At 40.5% G+C, this 24,470-nt stretch overlaps 1 protein-coding gene across 1 annotated transcript in view; it reads right to left on the bottom strand.

Moving 5' to 3' along the window:
• Ziz (dedicator of cytokinesis protein Ziz) overlaps positions 1-24,470 on the bottom strand; it is a 542,949-nt gene that overhangs the window by 377,439 nt on the left and 141,040 nt on the right. The window contains exon 10 of the mRNA XM_067151766.2: positions 2,388-2,594. Within this exon, the coding sequence (XP_067007867.2) occupies positions 2,388-2,594 (207 nt within the window). The remainder of the gene's footprint in view (positions 1-2,387; positions 2,595-24,470) is intronic.

The following is a 24,470-nucleotide window of genomic DNA, read 5'->3' as shown; positions in this document are numbered from 1 at the left end:
AGATTAAGTTCACAATGGATATAGAAAATGAAGGTAACTGACCTTTTGTTGATGTGATAGTGTACAAGAAGAACGATAGTACAATAGACCATGCAATGAACAAGAAACCTACACATTCTGAAAGATACCTTCAAAAATCCTCACCTCTGCCAGAAAGCAGCTCTCCTTCATATGTTATTTACCAGGGTGAATAATGTTGCAGATGCTGATAACCACTCGAGTGCATTAAGAGAACTGACAACATCCATGAAGAAAAAAAGGCTATACATCAGGAGACATAGCACAAGCAGTAAAGATCAAGAAGTCTAACTGGGATGGTACAAACCAGGAATACAGAAAAAAGAAAAGGGTATAACAGTGACGAACAGTAGTGGGGACAGTGTACTACTTCCTTGCTGAACTCCACTCTTGGTCTCAAACCATGATGATCGACCTTCCCCAGTTTGTACACAGCTAGTACAGTCTTTGTACAACATCTGAATTTTCCTTACCAGCCCTTCAGGCACATTTATTTTCCTCAGACACTCCCAGATCTTATCACTTATAACACTATCATAGGCCTTTTCTATACAATGACCAAGTTCTTGCCTTTCTCCCAATACTTTTCCATCCGCATGCGGGTGCTAGAAATTAGATCCATTGTTGATCTGTTACTTCTGAATCCATATTGCTCCTCCTCTAACTGTGGTTCAATGATGGTTCTCAATCTTCTTTCTATGATCTTCTCTAGAATGTTTATCCCATGAGATAGCAGTGTTATTCCTCTATAGTTACTGGATTTCCGTCAGCTACCTTTCTTAAACAGGGAAATTATAATGCCCTTGCTCCAATCTGCAGGTATTTTGTTGTCTGTCCATACGGCATTTAGTACTCTGTGCAGCATTTGTATACCCTGGATGCCTGCTGCCTTTAACATGTCCGCATTCACTTCATCTGCACCCGAAGATTTTCTTTTAGGCATAGATTTTAAGGCTGTCTCAGTTTCTGTACAGGTGAGGGGAGTTCTTCATTGTAGACTTGGATTTCTGGTTTTGAATTTTGTTCTTGAACTGGTCTATTCAGCAGGTGCGAAATGGTTCTTCAGGACTTCTCTCATGTCACTTTCTGTCCTAACCAGATTTCCATTTTCATCTTCAAGTGCCTTTATGGTATTCATTGGTTTCCTTTTACCTCTGATAACACTATACAGTAGTTTCTTATTGCCTCTGCTGTCTTCCTCCAGTTTCTGAGTGAATATATTCCATGCCTTGGTCTTTTCTTCTTCTTCAACTGTTCTTTTAACGTCCAGTTGCTTGTTTCGGTATAATTGATCTTTGCCTCATCCCTAGTAAGATCCGGTTTATTTATCTCCCGATCCTTTTCTTTCCGCAAGAGATTTCTTAACCAGTGTGTTCCTTAGTCTGGTCCATTCTGCCTCTCTATTTTTCCTTTCATCTCTCGGTAACAGGGTTTTTATCCGGTTCTGATACTCAGTTCTCTTATCTGTTTTCTGGGGTTTCCATACTTCGATTTTTGGCATTTTCCTGTTCTGTACTTTTGGCACATAGAAGTTTCTCAGGTCCACTACTAATAGACTGTGGTCACTGTCAAGGCTCTCGCTGGGTATTACTCTGACATCTGTTACCATTCTGCTCCTTTCTTCATCTGAGGTGACATAATCAATTATAGTCCTTTGTAGTCCATCCTTTCTACAATACAGACCCTCAAATCCTCTCTGACCCAGCGAGGGTAATCGCGCCTGTAAAAGACTTCTATGCTTGATTTTTGAGGGAAGCCATAGAGATAGAGCTGCGTCCAAATAACTTCAACAAGGAAGATGGCTTTCATCAAATATGTGGAGACCTGTACTCCATAAATACATGCATAATACCGCCATGGCACAGAGCAACGCACTCCAGGAACTGTTGATAGAGGGCGGTGAATCAGTAACTTTACTCCCATCCACCACAGCACAGCGCGATACCAGAGTCCAGTTAGTGGGGGGCCGTAGATTAGTATGGACGTGACTTCCATGTTCTTTCAAGAATTTCTATGATCACTGTCAGAAGCAGAACTTAATATGCCCTGATGAAGGCAAGTGTAATTTGGCAGAAAGCCTGGCTTTGTTTTACTAATAAATAGGCTTTGTTTTAGTCCAGATAATTATATTTATTTTCATACAATGAGCCACAAAAACCTGCATTCATTAACATTATGCAGTATTTAGATTGATGTTTTTTATGGTCCGTGATTGTAAACATGATAATAAGCTTATGGGCTTTTGCCGTGTTAGAAAACAAGGTGAAATTCTTTACATTTCACAGAGAAATTATTATGTCTCATATTATACAGAATACACAGTGCATACAGGTTATAAAGGTGTCTCTTGAGAAGGAAAAAGACCTCACCTGTTTAGGAAACATAAGCCACTCTTCAGACAGTTGTTGCAGTTCTGAAGGAAGACCATTGTCTACACTATCTCTACAACCACCAGATTGCACACACGGTACCATACTCCGCACCTGGATGTGGTTTACATCAAAGTGGAAATTTTCAGTCAATTTCCTACCTTGTTTTGCATCAAACAAGGATAAAGTTGTGAGGTAAGGCTCCACCTGCAAATAATTTGATCATTAACTAGAATGAACCGAAAATGAAGTGAAATAGACAAGTTACGCTCTTCTTCCAGCATATTAGGCTGTATTTACACTGTGGCTATGTCAACAACAGCCTAATATCATGGAGGACCATAAATTGTCAGTTGAACACCAGTATACAAAACTAAATCTCTCTGGAGTAAACTGCTTTCCCTACCAATGTTGTATACTTATGAGGGAGTAAATCTAGTAGGAAAGAAAAAAGCACATATCACCAGCATTACTAACAATACACTTCAGATCAAAGAAGAATAAGAGTAGGATAAAACAGAACACCACTTTAATCTACTTAGAAAGGACATAGAAAAAAAAATGCCCAGTAAAGTATAACAACTTGACAAAAGAATAGGAGGATGCTTTACTATATCGGTCCTTGAACAGGGCTATCACTACTCTCATCTATCCTATCCTCACCATCTTGATTGTTACTATGGTAAAACATCAATAAATTGAATATCAAGAGAAGAGACAAATGCTTCAATTTTTAGAGATTTCGAGTAACCAAGTTTTCTTTCTTCGTCTTCTCCATATTCTTATTCGCGAATGGGTCACTTCGGACCATGCAAAATCAACAATTTCTAGCCTTCCTGTTGGCCAAGTATTCCTTCATGCACAACGATTGGATCTGTTTTTGTGCTCTGACCATGTATGTTGTGTAGTCTTCTCTTCTTCCTCGAAACCCTGTGTATGAGTGATTTTTCTGAGTTCATTCCGGGCAAGTGAGTTTGGTGATCCTAATGCCTTCAGGTCTTTTTCTGTAAGCTTGTGCCAATTCAGTCTAGTGGCCTTGTTCTTTATGAAGGTATTTTGTGCATTAGTCTGTTCAGGCCCATTCTTTCTAAATGTCCCATGAATTGAATACTTCGCATTCGTAGTGTGCCTGTGATTTTGGAATTTTTAAAATATATTTCTGTGTTAGGCTTTGGTTCTTGGCCCAAGGATTTTTCTCATTATTTTATGTTCTTTCACTTCTATTTGGTGTTTTAGTGTTTTGTGTTGGAGATTGAGTGTCTCTGAAGCATAGAGTGCTTACAGTTGTATAATGTCGGATTTTGCAGTTCCAGGAGAGGCTCTTTTTGTTGTATACATTTCTTGTTAACTGAAAAGCAATCTCCATTTTCTGGAGTCTCGATTCAATAGATTTCTTTTCATTACAGTTTGCTGTAATCCATTCACCTAAATACTTAACTTTGTTTACTCTAAAGATCTTGTTATTGCTAATTAGAAGTTCATTAGATGCGATTTTGATGTCGGTCTTAAATTTTGTTTTTTCAAACTAGATTTGTAATCCAAGTTTCGCTGCATGTTCTTGTAGTAGTTCAAGTCGTTTTTGTCTATCAGAGATATCTTGGGTAATTAGTACCATGTCATCAGCAAATGCTAAGCAGTCTAACTTTATGCCTTTCAGTTCTGGCACCATTCGGTGGGTTGGTGCACCAGCTTTTCTCCATTCCCGTACAATTTTCTCAAGCGCACAACTGAAGAGCAACGGAGATAGTCCATCGCCTTGTCGTACTCCTGTGTCTATTTGAAATTCTGTGCTCAAATTTTCCATAAACTTCACCTTGGATTTGGTTTCCATGAGTGTTTATTTGATAGTGTTTGTTGTTTTCTGCTAAAGTTTTCTGAATCCGCCTTGATATTTGTCGATTTCTGGATCCAGTTGAGATTCTGCACGGTTCAAGATAGCTTTGGATAGAATTTTATAGACTATTGACAGCAGTGAAATTCCACGATATTTGTTGGGGTCTTGTCTTCCTTCCTTTTTTGTACAGTGGATGTATGATCGCCATCTTCCATTCTGCAGTGATTTTTTCAGTTCGATAGATTGCATCCATAATTTCTTTGAGTATTGTGATGAGATTTTCTCCTGGATTTTTCCACAGTTCTGCAGTAATTTGACCATCTCCTGATGCTGTGTCATTTTTCAATGAATGAATTACCTTTTTAATTTCCTGTACACAGGGTGGTTCTGAGTCTGAGTTACATTGTGCTGGGTAGAATCTGAATTTTTCTTGGGGCTTTTCACAATTTAATAATTTGAAAAAGTATTTCCCTAGAATTTTACAGTTTTCAGCGTTGCTGTAAGCCATTTTCCCAAGTTCATTCTTCAATTGGAGCGACGGAGGGGAATACTTGGTTAATTTTTGTTTGAATGTTCTGCAGTAATTTCGTGAATTGTGTTTCTTGAAATCAGATTCTGTTTCTTGTAATTTTGTGTCCTCGTGCTGTTTACAAATCTTTCTTATATATGTAGTTCCTCGTGCTGTTTACAAATCTTTCTTATATATGTAGTGACCATTTTTCTGACATCTTTAAGGTCCTGTCTAGTTTTTGGATTTCTACTGTATGACCAATTTAGCCATGCCTTCTGTCTGAGTTTCATGAGTTGATCACACTCATCTGTCCACCATGCGTGTTTCCATGTCTTGGATTGTGGTGCTATGTTTTCTGCAATTTTTACAAGCCCTGCTTGAAATTGTTGCCAGTTTGTGGATTCAATTTTTATCTTTCTTTTCTAAACTGGTTATTGCCTTTTACCTTTTGTAAATCGTATTTACAGTGTGGAGGTTTCTGAGTGAACTTTCTCTTTTCTGGAATGATGTCCAAAGAGAATTTTGTGGGGTAATGGTCTGAATCTAGATCTAGTTCTTTAAGAACTTTGAGATTCATAATTTTTACTGTGTTTTGGCAGGACATCATTACATGGTCCAGTTGGTATTCACCTAACAGTGGATTAGACGAGATCCAAGTTTTGGTTTTAGACGGCTTTTTCTTGAAAAATGTATTTGGAAAAAAAGTCATTGTTTTTGCAGATCTCAATGAGTCGCATTCCATTCTTGTTAGTCTACTTGTCCTGACCATTTACGGACCTAGTATCTATATTTGAGCATTGAAGTCACCAACGAGGACTTTGACATGACTTTTTGGTATTTTTTGGAGAATATTATCTAAATGATTCCAGAATTCTTTCACCTTTTCTGGGTTGTTTCTGTTGTCGATATTAAGTGGTGTGCGTCCATTGATTAGCGTGTAGATCTTGTTTGCTGATTTTGTCAGTGTAGAGAGTCGACCTGAGTGGGACTTGAAAGATATAACTGAATGTAATTGACTTACGTACTATAAATCCAGTCCCAAATTGTGGACAGTTCATCATAACTCGTTCTCCTGGTTTTCCTTTGTATATTCTGTATCCTTCTGGATCAAAAGGATACTTATCTTTGTATCGTGATTCTTGAAATACAATAATTTTAATTTTGCATTCTCTGGATTTGTCTAGGATACCTTTAAGTTTTACAATTTTCAAAAGGGAATTGGTGTTGAATGTCATAAGCCAAATTCTTGATTTCGGTTGGATTTTGCTCTTAAGGGGTCTCGAGGAACTCCGACTTACCTCTATGCATACTTCCGTGGCCTCCGCAGAATCTGAATAGACCACTTGTGGTTTTTCAACCGTGAGATTTGACCCACTGGGGTAATTCTCTTTTGAAGGTGCTATATCCATATTGATTTACTTGGAACGGATTTTTGACTGAGTTTGGGATCCCAGTCTGATTGAGCTCAGAGTTCCACTTCTGAGTTTATTAATTCAGCTGCCACTAACATGTGGATCAGACGCTGTCAGGGTACCGTCACTAACATGTGAAACCGTTGTGTCCTTTCCTCCTTCGTCAAATCATGTGGTTCTTCCGCCTTCTCAACCTTTGGAAAACACACTTCCTCTTCTGCTGTTGAAGCAACTGACTGTTTTTCTTTTACCTCAGTTGATCCACGGGTGCTTATTTAGCAAAGCCTTATTCACACCTGTCCTGTATATCTACAGGAACCTCCCCTATCAGCCATTGGGATGTGCCATGTCAAGGTTTCAATAAAATAAGATGCAATTTATTAAGGTTTTGTACAAAATTTCACTAACCATATCCTTTTCCCTTTTACTTTTCACATAAAAAAATAAAAATTAAAAAAAATTTTAAAAATGTGTTTTTAATTTCTAGTAAATAATGTTTTAAAATAATTGGAGTTTGTGAAATATCACTGAAAAACACTTTACAATAAAAGACTTTGGTGTTTTAAATTAAAACACTGTACAAGATAAAACAATGTGACCCACTAGTTTTTGCATTCTTGGAATCCACATCACATCGATAACTTTGAATCCTGATAATTACAATAATATCAGATGGTATTGAATAGACAAATGGTGCGCTTTAAGGGACGCTCTGAGTCGATTACTATTTAACATGATGACTGCAGATATAGCAGAAACCATTCCAACAGGACATGTGGATGATATCGTCGTCGTTCAGGCAGAAGTCACTAAGTCAGAAATTGGCGGTTTTGAGTTAGGTGCAAAACCATACTAACAAAATGACGCTATATCGGCAGGTAGAACTTACTAAGTCATATTGAGCATTCCATTGCAAACTGCACTCGCTATTTTCACTAAGTGCATTTTTCCGGTTTGTTAGACAGAAGTTCCTTAGTCCACTTAGTGACTTCTGTTTGGAGCAAGTTCTTCCTTTGATTATTGTTCAGTAGAATTCACATCATATTATGTAGCTGTTATAACAATAACTCTGTCCATTTTTTACCATAATAATTACATTATGGCTGCGTCATTATTACAATGTTTTTTCAGTCGCCAGAAAGCTGGTATTTGTGTTAAAAGCTGGTTGATATCCGTAAGTTTGCAAAAATGTTGAAGTGTAAAATATGTGATTAATCTTAAGAAAGCAGAAGTCACCTTATACAAAGGGCAGTAGGAAAGTTTTGCAATATGCAAAAATGGTTGGCTGGACACCCCTGTTATGGTGAGGGATGAAAAGAGGGGTGAAAACCGGTCTAGGAGACAGCAAGGTGCTACCTTCACACCAATTGTTACCAAGCAGTGGGATTGAAAGAAGGTTAAGATGTCAGTGTGGTCTAAAGGTGAGTATCGCGCAATTATCCGCTACAATTTTGCTCGTGGATTAACTGTTGACCAGTGCCTGAAGGAAATGACTCCTGTTCTGGGGAAAGACTATCCACATCGGACAACAATTTTCTGCTGATACAAAGAGTTCCAGAGGGGAAATTTTGGGGTTGAAGATGATCCTCCTCCTGGGTGCCCGTCTGAATCAGTGACTGAGGAAAACATTGAATAATAATAATAATAATAATAATAATAATAATAATAATAATAATGTTATTTGATTTACGTCCCATTAACTACTTTTTAAGGTCTTCGGAGGCGCCGAGGTGCCGGAATTTAGTCCCGCAGGAGTTCTTTTACGTTCCAGTAAATCTACCGACACGAGGCTGTCGTATTTGAGCACCTTCAAATACCACCGGACTGAGCCAGGATCGAACCTGCCAAGTTGGGGTTAGAAGGCCAGCACCTTAACCGCCTCAGCCACTCAGCCCGGCGGAAAACATTGAAGCTGTGAGGAAAATGTTGCAGCAAGAGAGGCGGTTGACATATCAGAAGGTAGAAGAGACCCGCCACATCCCTACACCAGCTATTCATTCAATTCTACACGACCATCTCCATGTTAGAAAGGTTTGTTCTCTTGGGGTGCCCCATTCACTTTCAGAGGAACAAAGGGCACATCAAGTAAAATGGTGCCGAAAAATGCTAAAACAGTTTGAAAATGGGACTTCACATAACGTCAATAGCATCATTACAGGTGATGAAACTTGGCTTTATTATTACGATGTCTCAACAAAATCCCAGAACAACGTGTGGCTGTTTGAAGATGAGGGTACTCCTGTGACTGTTCGAAAGTCAAGATCAGTGAAGAAAAGGATGATTGCAGTATTCTTCACTAAACGGGACATCGTGACTCAGGTTGTGCTAGAAACACAAAGGACAGTTACTGAGAAGTGGTACAGTGAGACTTGTCTGCCTCAGGTCATCCAGGCTCTCAAGCAGCTCTGTCCAAGGTCACGGCTCAACACTTGGCACTTGCATCACGACAACGCTCCAGCACATCGTGCAAATGTATCAATGGGTTTTCTTGCCAGATCAGGGTTGACTGTGCTTGATCACCCTCTATACAGTCCTGATCTTGCCCCATGTGACTTCGCACCCTTCCCAGAAGTGAAGATGAAGCTGAAAGGGTGGCGTTTTGCATCTGACGAGGAGCTTCTGGCAGCATGGAATCAAGTGTGAAAATGTAACCGGAAAAAAAAATGGCAGAGATGGTTCAGTGACTGCTTTCGAAGTATGGAGAAGTGTATCGAGTGTAGTGAAAATGTATTTTGAAAAAGTCTAAAGCGTTCACTTACATCGCAAAACTTCCCTAGTGCCCTTTGATTGTGTAACAAAACCAAGGACAGTGATGGAAATAAAGTAAACCGGTTGAAAGTAAAGTGCTTTAGATTTGAAAAGGATGCACCGGGTATTCTCAAATATCGATATGGTCATTCTGAAAGATATCCTTGAGATAAATTTGGCCGAGGTCACCCAAAAAAGATGCCCAGCCTTCAGAAGGCTTACAAAACTCTTTTCCCTATCTATGTATGTATGTATGTTCAGTCTTCAGCCCTAAGGCTGATTGGATCCTCAACAGCTCTGCCATCAGCTGTCATAGATGGCCTAGGCATCACTGAAGAGGAGTACTAGGGAAATGAGGAGTGAGGTAGATTCCCGTTGCTTTCCTCACCGAGCCAGAAGTTGCTATTACATATCAGTCTGCCAAGCCCAATGAAATGCATGCACCAACCGACCCTATGAGCAACATTTTCACACCATTCATAGCAGGGACTGGCTGTAGAAGGAATGGCATTACTAGCATCGCTCATACCTCAGTCACTTTCATATTATCAAAGCCAAGGATAAGACAGAGACAGATCTATGAAAGTAATAAAATTGCTCTAGCCCATAGCAGAAGACATAGTGCACTGTAAACACTAGGTCCTGCCAGCAAAGGCAACTTTTCCCTATATTAGAAGAAAAGTACAAGGATGTTATTAGTCTCTGCAATAAAGGAGTTATTCCAACAGAATTTCAAGCATGAAACCGTCCTTACCCCATTGAGGTGCAGTGAGGGATCGAAATCCAGAACCAAGTGTGGACAGTGAATTAAAATATGACACCAAGCAAGCAAGCAAGCAAGCAAGCAAGCAAGCAAGCAAGCAAGCAAGCAAGCAAGCAAGCAAGCAAGCAAGCAAGCAAGCAAGCAAGCAAGCAAGCAAGCAAGCAAGCAAGCAAGCAAGCAAGCAAGCAAGCAAGCAAGCAAGCAAGCAAGCAAGCAAGCAAGCAAGCAAGCAAGCAAGCAAGCAAGCAAGCAAGCAAGCAAGCAAGCAAGCAAGCAAGCAAGCAAGCAAGCAAGCAAGCAAGCAAGCAAGCAAGCAAGCAAGCAAGCAAGCAAGCAAGCAAGCAAGCAAGCAAGCAAGCAAGCAAGCAAGCAAGCAAGCAAGCAAGCAAGCAAGCAAGCAAGCAAGCAAGCAAGCAAGCAAGCAAGCAAGCAAGCAAGCAAGCAAGCAAGCAAGCAAGCAAGCAAGCAAGCAAGCAAGCAAGCAAGCAAGCAAGCAAGCAAGCAAGCAAGCAAGCAAGCAAGCAAGCAAGCAAGCAAGCAAGCAAGCAAGCAAGCAAGCAAGCAAGCAAGCAAGCAAGCAAGCAAGCAAGCAAGCAAGCAAGCAAGCAAGCAAGCAAGCAAGCAAGCAAGCAAGCAAGCAAGCAAGCAAGCAAGCAAGCAAGCAAGCAAGCAAGCAAGCAAGCAAGCAAGCAAGCAAGCAAGCAAGCAAGCAAGCAAGCAAGCAAGCAAGCAAGCAAGCAAGCAAGCAAGCAAGCAAGCAAGCAAGCAAGCAAGCAAGCAAGCAAGCAAGCAAGCAAGCAAGCAAGCAAGCAAGCAAGCAAGCAAGCAAGCAAGCAAGCAAGCAAGCAAGCAAGCAAGCAAGCAAGCAAGCAAGCAAGCAAGCAAGCAAGCAAGCAAGCAAGCAAGCAAGCAAGCAAGCAAGCAAGCAAGCAAGCAAGCAAGCAAGCAAGCAAGCAAGCAAGCAAGCAAGCAAGCAAGCAAGCAAGCAAGCAAGCAAGCAAGCAAGCAAGCAAGCAAGCAAGCAAGCAAGCAAGCAAGCAAGCAAGCAAGCAAGCAAGCAAGCAAGCAAGCAAGCAAGCAAGCAAGCAAGCAAGCAAGCAAGCAAGCAAGCAAGCAAGCAAGCAAGCAAGCAAGCAAGCAAGCAAGCAAGCAAGCAAGCAAGCAAGCAAGCAAGCAAGCAAGCAAGCAAGCAAGCAAGCAAGCAAGCAAGCAAGCAAGCAAGCAAGCAAGCAAGCAAGCAAGCAAGCAAGCAAGCAAGCAAGCAAGCAAGCAAGCAAGCAAGCAAGCAAGCAAGCAAGCAAGCAAGCAAGCAAGCAAGCAAGCAAGCAAGCAAGCAAGCAAGCAAGCAAGCAAGCAAGCAAGCAAGCAAGCAAGCAAGCAAGCAAGCAAGCAAGCAAGCAAGCAAGCAAGCAAGCAAGCAAGCAAGCAAGCAAGCAAGCAAGCAAGCAAGCAAGCAAGCAAGCAAGCAAGCAAGCAAGCAAGCAAGCAAGCAAGCAAGCAAGCAAGCAAGCAAGCAAGCAAGCAAGCAAGCAAGCAAGCAAGCAAGCAAGCAAGCAAGCAAGCAAGCAAGCAAGCAAGCAAGCAAGCAAGCAAGCAAGCAAGCAAGCAAGCAAGCAAGCAAGCAAGCAAGCAAGCAAGCAAGCAAGCAAGCAAGCAAGCAAGCAAGCAAGCAAGCAAGCAAGCAAGCAAGCAAGCAAGCAAGCAAGCAAGCAAGCAAGCAAGCAAGCAAGCAAGCAAGCAAGCAAGCAAGCAAGCAAGCAAGCAAGCAAGCAAGCAAGCAAGCAAGCAAGCAAGCAAGCAAGCAAGCAAGCAAGCAAGCAAGCAAGCAAGCAAGCAAGCAAGCAAGCAAGCAAGCAAGCAAGCAAGCAAGCAAGCAAGCAAGCAAGCAAGCAAGCAAGCAAGCAAGCAAGCAAGCAAGCAAGCAAGCAAGCAAGCAAGCAAGCAAGCAAGCAAGCAAGCAAGCAAGCAAGCAAGCAAGCAAGCAAGCAAGCAAGCAAGCAAGCAAGCAAGCAAGCAAGCAAGCAAGCAAGCAAGCAAGCAAGCAAGCAAGCAAGCAAGCAAGCAAGCAAGCAAGCAAGCAAGCAAGCAAGCAAGCAAGCAAGCAAGCAAGCAAGCAAGCAAGCAAGCAAGCAAGCAAGCAAGCAAGCAAGCAAGCAAGCAAGCAAGCAAGCAAGCAAGCAAGCAAGCAAGCAAGCAAGCAAGCAAGCAAGCAAGCAAGCAAGCAAGCAAGCAAGCAAGCAAGCAAGCAAGCAAGCAAGCAAGCAAGCAAGCAAGCAAGCAAGCAAGCAAGCAAGCAAGCAAGCAAGCAAGCAAGCAAGCAAGCAAGCAAGCAAGCAAGCAAGCAAGCAAGCAAGCAAGCAAGCAAGCAAGCAAGCAAGCAAGCAAGCAAGCAAGCAAGCAAGCAAGCAAGCAAGCAAGCAAGCAAGCAAGCAAGCAAGCAAGCAAGCAAGCAAGCAAGCAAGCAAGCAAGCAAGCAAGCAAGCAAGCAAGCAAGCAAGCAAGCAAGCAAGCAAGCAAGCAAGCAAGCAAGCAAGCAAGCAAGCAAGCAAGCAAGCAAGCAAGCAAGCAAGCAAGCAAGCAAGCAAGCAAGCAAGCAAGCAAGCAAGCAAGCAAGCAAGCAAGCAAGCAAGCAAGCAAGCAAGCAAGCAAGCAAGCAAGCAAGCAAGCAAGCAAGCAAGCAAGCAAGCAAGCAAGCAAGCAAGCAAGCAAGCAAGCAAGCAAGCAAGCAAGCAAGCAAGCAAGCAAGCAAGCAAGCAAGCAAGCAAGCAAGCAAGCAAGCAAGCAAGCAAGCAAGCAAGCAAGCAAGCAAGCAAGCAAGCAAGCAAGCAAGCAAGCAAGCAAGCAAGCAAGCAAGCAAGCAAGCAAGCAAGCAAGCAAGCAAGCAAGCAAGCAAGCAAGCAAGCAAGCAAGCAAGCAAGCAAGCAAGCAAGCAAGCAAGCAAGCAAGCAAGCAAGCAAGCAAGCAAGCAAGCAAGCAAGCAAGCAAGCAAGCAAGCAAGCAAGCAAGCAAGCAAGCAAGCAAGCAAGCAAGCAAGCAAGCAAGCAAGCAAGCAAGCAAGCAAGCAAGCAAGCAAGCAAGCAAGCAAGCAAGCAAGCAAGCAAGCAAGCAAGCAAGCAAGCAAGCAAGCAAGCAAGCAAGCAAGCAAGCAAGCAAGCAAGCAAGCAAGCAAGCAAGCAAGCAAGCAAGCAAGCAAGCAAGCAAGCAAGCAAGCAAGCAAGCAAGCAAGCAAGCAAGCAAGCAAGCAAGCAAGCAAGCAAGCAAGCAAGCAAGCAAGCAAGCAAGCAAGCAAGCAAGCAAGCAAGCAAGCAAGCAAGCAAGCAAGCAAGCAAGCAAGCAAGCAAGCAAGCAAGCAAGCAAGCAAGCAAGCAAGCAAGCAAGCAAGCAAGCAAGCAAGCAAGCAAGCAAGCAAGCAAGCAAGCAAGCAAGCAAGCAAGCAAGCAAGCAAGCAAGCAAGCAAGCAAGCAAGCAAGCAAGCAAGCAAGCAAGCAAGCAAGCAAGCAAGCAAGCAAGCAAGCAAGCAAGCAAGCAAGCAAGCAAGCAAGCAAGCAAGCAAGCAAGCAAGCAAGCAAGCAAGCAAGCAAGCAAGCAAGCAAGCAAGCAAGCAAGCAAGCAAGCAAGCAAGCAAGCAAGCAAGCAAGCAAGCAAGCAAGCAAGCAAGCAAGCAAGCAAGCAAGCAAGCAAGCAAGCAAGCAAGCAAGCAAGCAAGCAAGCAAGCAAGCAAGCAAGCAAGCAAGCAAGCAAGCAAGCAAGCAAGCAAGCAAGCAAGCAAGCAAGCAAGCAAGCAAGCAAGCAAGCAAGCAAGCAAGCAAGCAAGCAAGCAAGCAAGCAAGCAAGCAAGCAAGCAAGCAAGCAAGCAAGCCGTCTTTTTTCGTGGCAAAGTTACGGCTCAAGGCCCACTCTTAGACTTAACCACAATATTTAAAATAATTAACGTACATATAATATTTAAATACAACAAATCTTTTTAAAATAATACGGTACTAATAGAAAATTTGGAGATTGTAATAAAAAACTATTATAGAATGTACAACACGACAATCTAAGTGTACATGATAATAAATATAAAACTAACAGTAGTGATAATAAGAGACGGAAACACAGAAAAAACCTATAACTAGCAAATATATTTCTAATATTTATGAAAATACACTCATTCACACTACACACATCGAAAAGTCAGCTAGAAGTATTCAGAAAGTGATTTCGGCAATCCATCATAAATCTCCTACGAGAACGCAAATCCCTAACGGTAGCAGGTAGGGTATACCACAGCCTCGCGGCAGTGACTACAAAGGAGCGGTTGTAGGTCCTGGAGTGACTGAGAGATATTGTTAAACAGGAGCCAGATTGTGTATCGTGGTTATGATAGGAGGAGAGGTAATTAAATTTTGAAGAGAGATAATCGGTACACCTGTGTTTAGAACTCCATGCAGAAGAGACAACATGTGGAGACTGCGACACTCATGAACACGAAGCCATGACAACTCCCTGCAATAAGGTGAAATGTGACAACTCCCTGCAATAAGGTGAAATGTGAGAACCATATCGCAGCTTAAATATGAATCAAATACAGGTGTTTAAACTCCATTCAAGCATCTTGTTACTGTCTTGAGATATGTCCGTAAGTACAGTGTCGCAGTAGTCTAGAATTGGTAAGATTAGGGATTTTACCAGTTATATTTTAAGATTTTTTGGAAATATAGTAGAGTAGCGTTTGAGAGAAAAAAGGGATTTCTGCACTTTACGGCATGTATTTGTCACTTGTTCAGTTCAATTCAGTGTCTTAGTCATTATAACGCCCAAGTTTCTTACTGACGTACAATAGGGCACGACAATATTATTTAAAATAATTGGGGTTCATGTCTACTTTTTAACAAGTTGAGGTTTATTTTGGTACCAAATATAATAGCCTGAGTTTTGTTAGGATTTATTAACAAGCTGTTATTTTTCGCATAGTCATTCAGTCGTCGTAAGTCAAAATTTACTCTGTCAATGGCTACATCTATGTCTTGTGGATATGAGTGATAATAAATCTGAAGATCATCTGCATATATATGGTACTTGCTATATTTCAATGCGTCCCCTATGTCGTTCACACTAACAATAAATAAAAGTAGGCCCAAAACTGACCCCTGCGGGACACCTATTGATTTGTTGTGCCATCCTGAGTACATTGTTCCTACTGATACTCGTTGCCGACGGTCAGTGAGGTAAGAGCTAAAAAATTTAAGAAATGTCATATTAAAGTTGAGACTACGGAGTTTCAGCAGTAGTAACCCAGGGCTAACTGTGTCAAAGGCGCTGCTTAGGTCTAGTAGTGTTGCTACAGTCACATATTGTTGGTCTATCGCTTGTCTGATGTCGTCCATAACTCGCAGTAATGCTGTCGCGGTACTATGTCCTTTTTTAAAGCCGGATTGAAAAGGGTCAAGGAGGGAATTTTGGGTCAGGTATACAGTGATTTGTGCATGAATCAGACGTTCCAGTGCTTTTGCGAGGGGTGGCAGGAAGAACACAGGGCGGTAATCTGATGGAGAATCCAAGGTATTGTTTTTCGGGATAGGCCTTATTAGTGCGTCTTTCCAAACATTAGGGAATACTCCATTGGTCAGGCAGTAGTTGAATATGTGAGTCAGTATTGGTAGTACAGCCCTGATGATGTTTTTAATTAATTTTATAGAGATACTGTCATTACCTGTCGCATCGGAAGTGATAGAGTACAGCACACGTTTAACATCATTTGCGCTAACGGTGTGGAAAGAGAACTGGTCGCGCTCGGAACAGCGTGCTAAGTTTATGGGATTAGCCGGTAAAGGAACTGGTCCGACTTTAGGCTGAGAAAAGTAATCATTTAAGGTATCTAGAGATATGGTGGGAATGTGCTCTTCTATGGCTTTGCCTATGCCCAAAGATCGTAACTTCTTCCAGGTTTGGTTTAAATTATTATTTCCCGCTAACTGTTGAAAGTAGTGGCATTTACTGTTTCTAATTAGCTGTTTAACTTTGTTTCTAAGTATCCTGTATTGCTCAAAGTCATCTTTGTCATGTGTTCGTCTGAATTGTCTGTACCAACGGTCACGGCTGGCCAAAACAGATCTTATCTCGGTCGTCAGCCAGGAAGAAGGCGGGCGGGTAAATCTTACCTGCCTCTCCGGAGCATGTTTGTCATACAAGTTCAGCACTAATGAGTTGAATCTGTTGACTTTTGAGTCAATGTCATGAAAATTACGTATGTCATCCCACGGTAAGTTATACGCGTCATTACGTAGGTCATCTAATTCAATATGTTTTATGTCTCTTAAAATAATGTAGCATGTTTTATACTACTTTCTGGGGTTGATTTGAAATTATAAGATCAATTAAAGTGTGAGTCGAGTGGTCAGGGTAGTAGACGTGATTCGTAGCGTTAAGTGGTAGGATTTCCATGTTCAGAGCATGGAATATGTGACACAACTTATCCGATTCACTAGTTTGTTTTAACAAGTCTACGACATCTTCGTAGACCGAGATAAGATCAGTTAAAGCTGCTTCGAATTCCCCCATTTGTCTAATATTAGGTGGCTTATATACAATTCCTATTAATATTTTCTTATTACAGTCGAGTTCAACAAACATACACTCAGGTCGCAGGGGAAGGCTTGGGTCTGAGGTGCAGATAATCTTGCATTTTAAATCATTCCTGTAGTAAAAGGCAACTCCACCACCTCGTCTGTCAGTACGGTCATGTCGTAAGAGCGAGTATCCGTCGAGATTTACAGCAGATGACGGCAAATCTCCACGTAACCAGCTTTCTGATATGCCAATACAATGCACCTTATTATTTTTGAAAATTGCCCTTAGTTCTTCTAGGTGAGCTGCAATGGATAGTGAATTTAGGTGACAACACGAGAGAGCTCTTGGGTGATTCATCAGCTGTCGCCTCAGAATGGATCCCGTTGCTTCAGAGTATGGGAGGGGTGAGGGTTGAGTTAAGAGGGGAGGGGAGAAATGCGGGTCGTTGACACAAGGGGTAGATTCGTCTACCAACATAACAGGAAAACTAATAGTAGGTACATGAAATAAGATGAGCTTACCTGAGAACAGCACTGAATACATCCACTGACTATTACATACACATAGGCATGGGCATAGGAAAAACACATGAACAGCTTCACACATGAACAGCTTCAGGTACCTGACATTCCACTCGACGATTTAAATGAGTATTTCACGGAAGAGAGAGCTCAGTCTAATGCGCTTAACAGACCACACGTAAATAACGTCCCAACACCTGTCCCACAAAATCGCCCCTGCATTGCCTTTCGTATCGTCAGTACTAATGAAGTTAAGAAAGTCTTGTATTCTATTAAATCCAAAGCAAGCGGTGTCGACGAAATTCCTATTACTTTCATACATAATATTATTGGCGCTATTCTACCCATTCTCACCCATATTTTTAATTACTGTCTCAAAAACGGCACATTACCGCCAATTTGGAAGTACGCCAATGTAATTCCACTTCCTAAAAACCCAGGTTCGAAACTCCCATCCGATTACCATCCCATTTCGATTCTCCCTGCTCTCTCCAAAGCGTTAGAGCGGTTGGTACATGCGCAAATATTGGAATACCTTCAGGCTCACTCTCTTCTTGACCCCCTGCAATCTGGCTTCAAGAAGGGTCATAGCACAGCCACTGCCTTACTCAAAGTGACTAAGGACATCAGACAAGCAATGGACGAAAGACAAGTGACAATACTCACACTCCTTGACTTCAGCAGTGCTTTTGACACGATAAACATCCAGACATTGCTGATGAAGCTCAAATCATTCTTCGGTAATGTTGCTTTAAAATTTTTCACCGCATATCTCACAGATCGTATGCAACGTGTTACAGTATAAGATACTGCTTCTCAGTGGCGACTCCGGAAGGCAGGAACTCCCCAAGGTTCTGTTCTTGGCCCCCTTTTGTTTGTCCTCTATGTAAATGATATCTCCTCTAAAATAAAGTACAATAGATATCACCTCTTTGCCGACGACCTCCAGATTTACCGCCACGTTAATATAAATGATATATCAAATGCAATAAGAGATATTAACTCCGACCTTCAACAACTCGGTGTGTACGCCAGTGAAAACTCTCTCCTCCTCAACCCCCAAAAAACTCAAACAATTATTATCGGTTCTCAGAAATTATTAAACATCATTTATAAAAATTATGCTATTCCTCCGGTGACATTAAATGCCACCGTAATCCTGTTCAGTAAGGAAGTGAAGAACCTAGGTATGACCCTGACTGAAACTCTTGACTGGTCTGCACATGTAAGAAGTACATGTAGAAAGATGTACGCGACGTTACACCCTCTAAAACGACATAAGGACATTTTGCCACAAGACGTAAAAATAAAACTACTCCAAACTTTGATACTACCAATACTTGACTACTGCGACATTGTCCTCATTGATGCAACCCGTGAACAAACTATGAAACTTCAACGAGCATTGAACTCTGGTCTTCGATTTGTTTTTAACTTGAGTTACGATGCTCGCATAACCCCTAGCTACACATTTCTTTCCTGGCTGAAACCCGAGAGGCGACGGAAATGACATGTACTTACGTTGATATATCGAACTCAGAAGGAAAATCTACCCAAATACATCTCTTCAAAATTCCATTTATTATCCTCATTACATAATTGTAACACTAGATCTGGCACTTCCCTCGCTATTCCCGTCAACCACTCATCAATATATAACAGATCCTTCGTTGTGGCTGGGTCACGACTTTGGAATTCACTCCCAGCTGCTGTCAGGAACTCAAACTCAATATCGAAATTTAAGACTGCATGTAGAGATTACCTGTTGAATACCGCTGATTGTCTCGTGTGATTGTTTCGTGTGTATGATGACGTATGATAGGTTGTGTGATTGTGATTTTTATTATTATTATTATTATTATTATTATTATTATTATTATTATTATTATAGTGTAATGTACATAATTTTAGCTTCTTACTCATGTACATAGATCACTTTTATGGCCATACTTATATTTCCATTTACTTTATTACTTATTGTGTTCTCTTTTTGCATTGCTTTCTTTTCAGTTTGTATCTTACTTTTTCATTATGACTTTGTCTCTCATTACCAATACGCTCCAAATTTTATTCTATTTTGTTTGTTGAACTCTGCTTTCTTTCTTCATTATATGTTGTCCAAATCTGTAATTTTTAGCTTATCTTTGATTTTATGATAGAACAGTACATTTCTTTTATATATGTATTATCTGTAGATTAATTATGTGGTTAAGTGTAAGAGAGGGCCACGAGCCCTAACTTCGCCACTGCTAAAGTCAATAAATAAATAAATAATAAAATTGAACAGTCCACTCGTTCATCCTACAAAGCTAAGGCATTTAGTTGCGCAATCTTGCATATTTGAAACTTTGTGTTATCTTTCAAAACACATATTCTCCCGTCCTGAGTCCAACAGTTTCTTGGTCCCCAAAAGTCCCTAGCACAATTTAATATACTTTTCCTCACACTTGTGAGGGACTCTGTGAGAAGAAGTCCACTCCCTTTCAGTGCACGCTTGGCTCGCCACACACGATCTCGATCATGATAGCGCAGGAATTTAATTATAATCAGACGATTTCCTTGCGCAACCACTTGTGCAGATGTCTGGCTTCGGCGCCCCAGCCGGTGACAGTGATCAACGTCACTCATTGAGAGCTCAATCGAAAATTTATTTTTTATTATATCCAAAGACTTATTATATACATCTTCAGACGGTTCTTCCGGGACGCCGTGTAGCAGTAGGCAATTTCGGCGACTATATTGCTCTGCCTCATCCTGTTTCTGAATTTTATCCTCAATCACGCTTAGTTGTTTCTTCAGGTCACCAATTGCAGTTGTTACTTGCGACTTGAATGCCTGGAATTCGCCGTCCAGCGTTTGAAGTACAGTCGGAGGGTCGGCAGCACTTACAGCAGAGTCCAAGCGAGCTTGAAAGTCCTTCATCACTTCTTCAAATTCACTTATTTTCCTAGTTGCATCTTTCAAAGCCATGACGGGAGTGTAGAACTGACGCTTGTCAATTTATGTTCCACAACTATGCACAGATTAAATGCTTTCTGCAACTTATTATGCGAATCGAGTAGGATGTTTACGGAGCGAAATTACTCACTCATCACACTAGTCACCATCTTAGGTATTTAATGGTTAAAAGTAGTATATGTTTCGTATATTATGAACATCTTCAGCCACATAACACTGTTTAGATGAAAAATACCTAAATTGACAAAGTAATGCTTTGGAGGAAGTGTCCTTAAAATTAACATAAGATTGACAACATTAAAACAAACAAAAACCTCAAGAGTAGTAGTAGACTTCCAGATTGTTGTGTAAATCTCAATGGTTAGAACTGCAAAGAAATATAAAAACGTATTTAATGTGTATGTATAAATAATTATAGCGTTAAATATTCCAACCTGTACATGGGATACATTTTCAACGTATATTCCATTTCAACGTATTCTCACCTGAAAGTGTTTTAACCAATTTAACTCAAGCAATAACACCAATTGTTCATTCCTGACCTAATTTCTACAATAGGAACATATGTTTTATACATATCTTTTTCTTCAAATCTGCTTGGTGGTGAACACGACAATAACATTGACTTTCACCAAAAATTTAAAAAAGAGGATCCATTTCAATTCCAAACGAATGCCGATATATATTTTTTAGACAATATTGTAAAAATGTACTACAATAGTTTTAACTTGTGATTGTAACATTCACGTCAAACTTTCTAATCATATCTAATCATGATATCGAAAATAACTTTTAACATCACAACATCTCATTCCAATTTTATATGACCAATAATTGTAAACGATCTTAGCTGTAATTATTTGTTTTAAGGTTATCCATTGTGCTGATGATGCCCATTAAGAAGGGCGAAACATGTTCACAACCTTTCTATCATTTATAAATATTTAACCACAAAATGTGGTATTGTAAGTATTGACTAGGTTAACATTAAATGTATATTTTGTGAACTGAATGTAATTGAAGTGTGTATCGTAGAGATAGGATAGGAATGGTGGGAGGGGGAGTATTCATTCTGGTGAAAGAAGAATTTGTAAGCTATGAAAAAGTTAAAGATGAGACATATGAAATTCTAGGTGTAAGACCCATTTCTAAAGATAATAGGCAACCTGATATATTTGGATTGCACAGACTGGGAAAGGGTAGGACTGACACCGATTAAGAATTATTTGATGAGATAATCAGCTATGTAGGAAAAGTAACTACGATCGGTGGAAAACGGTAAATAAAAATGTAAACAGACTCTGGGATGGGTTTAAAGAAATTGTTGAAGAATGCGAAAACAGGTTTGTACCTTTAAGGGAGGTAAGGAATAGTAAAGACCCACCTCATTATAATAGAGAAGTAAAGAGACTAAGAAGGAGGTGCAGACTGGAAAGAAATAGAGTTATAAATGGCTGTGGAAGTAAGGAGAAATTGATAATAATGTTATTAGTTTTACGTCCCACTAACTACTCTTTTACATTTTTTGGGGACGCCAGGAGAAATTGAAGGAACTTACCAGAAAATTGAATCTAGCAAAGAAGACAGCTAAGGATAACATGATGGCAAGCAAAATTGGCAGTCATACAAATTTTAGTGAAAAATGGAAGGGTATGTATAGGTATTTTAAGGCAGAAACAGGTTCCAAGAAGGACAATCCAGGAATAATTAATGAACAAGGGGAGTGTGTATGTGAGGATCTTCAAAAGGCAGAAGTATTCAGTCAGCAGTATGTAAAGATTGTTGGTAACAAGGATCATGTCCAGATAGAGGAGGAGACTAAGGCTAAAGAAGTATTAAAATTTACATATGATAACAATGACAATTACAATAAGATACAAAAGTTGAAAACTAGAAAAGCGGCGGGAATTGATCAGATTTCTGGGGATATACTAAAGACAATGGGTTGGGATATAGTACATATCCGAAGTACTTATTTGATTATTGTTTGGTCGGAGGAGCTATACCAGATGAATGGAGAGTTGCTAGAGTAGCCCCTGTGTATAAAGGAAAGGGTGATAGACATACAGCTGAAAATTACAGGCCAGTAAGTTTGACATGCATTCTATGTAAGCTTTGGGAAGGCATTCTGATTATATTAGACATGTTTGTGAAATTAATAACTGGTTCGATAGAAGGCAGTTCGGTTTTAGGAAAGGTTACTCCACTGAAGCTCAACTTGTAGGATTCCAGCAAGATATAGCAGATATCTTGGAATCAGGAGGTCAAATGGACTGTATCGCAACTGACCCGCTAAAGCATTTGATAGGGTGGATCATGGGAGACTACTGGCAAAAATGAGTGCAATTGGACTAGACAAAAGAGTGACTGAATGGGTTGCTATATTTCTAGAAAATAGATCTCAGACAATTAGAGCAGGTGAAGCTTTATCTGACCCTGTAATGATTAAGAGTGGATTCCTCAAGGCAGTATTATCGGACCTTTCATCATCACCAGTCGGTTTACTCATTGCTGAGCGTCGTGACCTCATTTCTTCACTTCGTTAGTAACTGCATCCTTAACGAGATTTTTCCATGCTGAGCGGTCTTCAGCTCTTCTTAAGATATTGTGAAGAGGTAGACCGGTGATCTTCTTTGCTTGGTCTAACCATCTACTTGTTGTTCTGCCTCTTGGTCTGGTGCCTTCAATTTTGCCTTGGAGAATGGTCTTTTCTAAATTGTCACCTTCTCTCCTCAAAATGTGTCCCAGGAACTGGAGGTAACTTTCACTAACGCGGGAAGATGAACGTTTTGTGATGCTCAGTTCTTCTATAATGAAGACATTTGTTCTTCTTTCTGTCCATGGTATACGGAGCATTCTCTGCCAACACCACATCTCAAAGGCATCTATTCGGTTCTTGTCACTAGCCTTCACAGTCCAGGTCTCACAGCCGTATAGGAAAACAGAGAACACCAGTGATTCCACCAATCTTATTTTCAATGTTTTAGATAATGCCCGGTTCTGCCAGATCTTTGTGAGTTTAACCATTGCGGCATGACCTAGGACAATCCCTCATTTTATTTCTTTATCACAATTTCTCGTGTTACTGATTATGGAGCCCAGATATACACAATCATACACCAACTCCAGATCTTTCAGACATCCTCTTATTTGGATTGGGATTTGACTTTGTCGGTTGATAACCATTAGTTTGGTCTTTTTCATGTTAATTTCTAGACCAAAATCCAAACTAATGATTGTCACTCTAGAGAGCAATTCATCAAGTTCTTGTCCACTTCCTGCAATTAGTGTAGTATCATCAGCAAAGCGTAAATTGTTAATTTTCCTACAACCGATTGAAATTCCACTATCCCAGCCATCCAGTGCTCTTCTCATTACATACTCTGTGTAGATATTGTAGTTTGGGGTGACACTATGCAACCTTGCCTGACTCCATTTGTCACATTGAAAAATTCTGAGCATTCACCATCCACTCTTATGGTTGCATTATGACTATTATAAAGACCTTTCAATAATGACGTTAAGTGTTTTGGGACCTTTATGTTTCCTTATATACAGTTGAACCTCCCTTCTGCGGACACCATCGGTTCCGAGGAAAAATGTCCGTTACGAGAGGTGTCCGCTAAAACAAGTTGTAAAAATAATCAAACATTTTAACGGCAAAGGACATCCACCTTAAATATAAGCATACATATCTTTATATATATTATTTAAGTCATTTCTGTGTTAGTATTTCATAGAGAGTTATTATAAGTGATTTTACATCATTTATAAACATTACAGCTTCATGAAGTAATCGTGAAGCTTCGTCTGTGTAAATTTAGCATGTTTTCTTAACTGCGATATTCTCGAAAACTGAATAAAGTCTGTTAAATTGTTCCATAGTGTTCTATTTTCCTCCCACTCCTTTAAAATTTCAGTTCTACTCTTCAAAATAGTGTTTATTTGAGTTTTCCCGCAGTTGAAATTTTGGCAAGCTTTCTCACTGAAATTCCCTTGTCACTTTCTATAATCACATTTCTTCTTGCCTGGAGATCTAAACACGATCGTCCCTTGTTACTCATGTTTAACAGACAACTCAAATGCTACGGTATTTCTGTCTCACTAATTAGCGCCTGTACTGTCTTTTCCTTCTCAAGTTGACTACCTGAGCTCGACCTTATCAGCGACAATCTGAGTTATGAATAGAATGATGCAAGAAGGGACAAAAATCGCCAGGTAACTTGTGAGTCAACAGTCTCTGGCAGCATTTCTGGGCAATTAGAATTCTCGGAATAGGCCTATACACTACTAGGTAGAACTGCATTCCGATGTACACTCTCTCCCCTCGCACTCGAAATAGTACAAACATTCAAAAGGGATTTACCTATGTCTGAAGAATGGTTTTAAAAGAAAGGATGACATGTGGTCCGGCGTAATAAATTGTCCTGCAACATGTAACGTGTCCGCTTAAGTCAAGTGGACGGCACAAATGGCGATGTCCGCTGTCCGGAGTTTGAGGTGTCCACTTCAATGAGGCCAATTTAACACTTGTCTTATGTAAAATAAAATCGGTTCCGAGGAAAATTGTCCATATAGGGAGGTGTCCGCTGAATAAGGCAGGTTCGACTGTATATACAAATGATATGAATACAGGAGTGGAATCAGAGGTAAGGCTTTTTGCGGATGATGTTATTCTCTATATAGTAATAAATAAGTTACAAAATTGTGAGCAACTGCAATGTGACCTCGAAAATGTTGTGAGATGGACAGCAGGCAATGGTATGTTGATAAACGGGGTTAAA

The sequence above is a fragment of the Anabrus simplex genome, chromosome 7 (assembly GCF_040414725.1).
Source record: "Anabrus simplex isolate iqAnaSimp1 chromosome 7, ASM4041472v1, whole genome shotgun sequence".
Taxonomy (NCBI): Eukaryota; Metazoa; Arthropoda; class Insecta; order Orthoptera; family Tettigoniidae; genus Anabrus; species Anabrus simplex.
The sequence above is the reverse complement of the archived record's forward strand: the minus strand, read 5'-3'. Positions and strand labels throughout refer to the sequence as shown.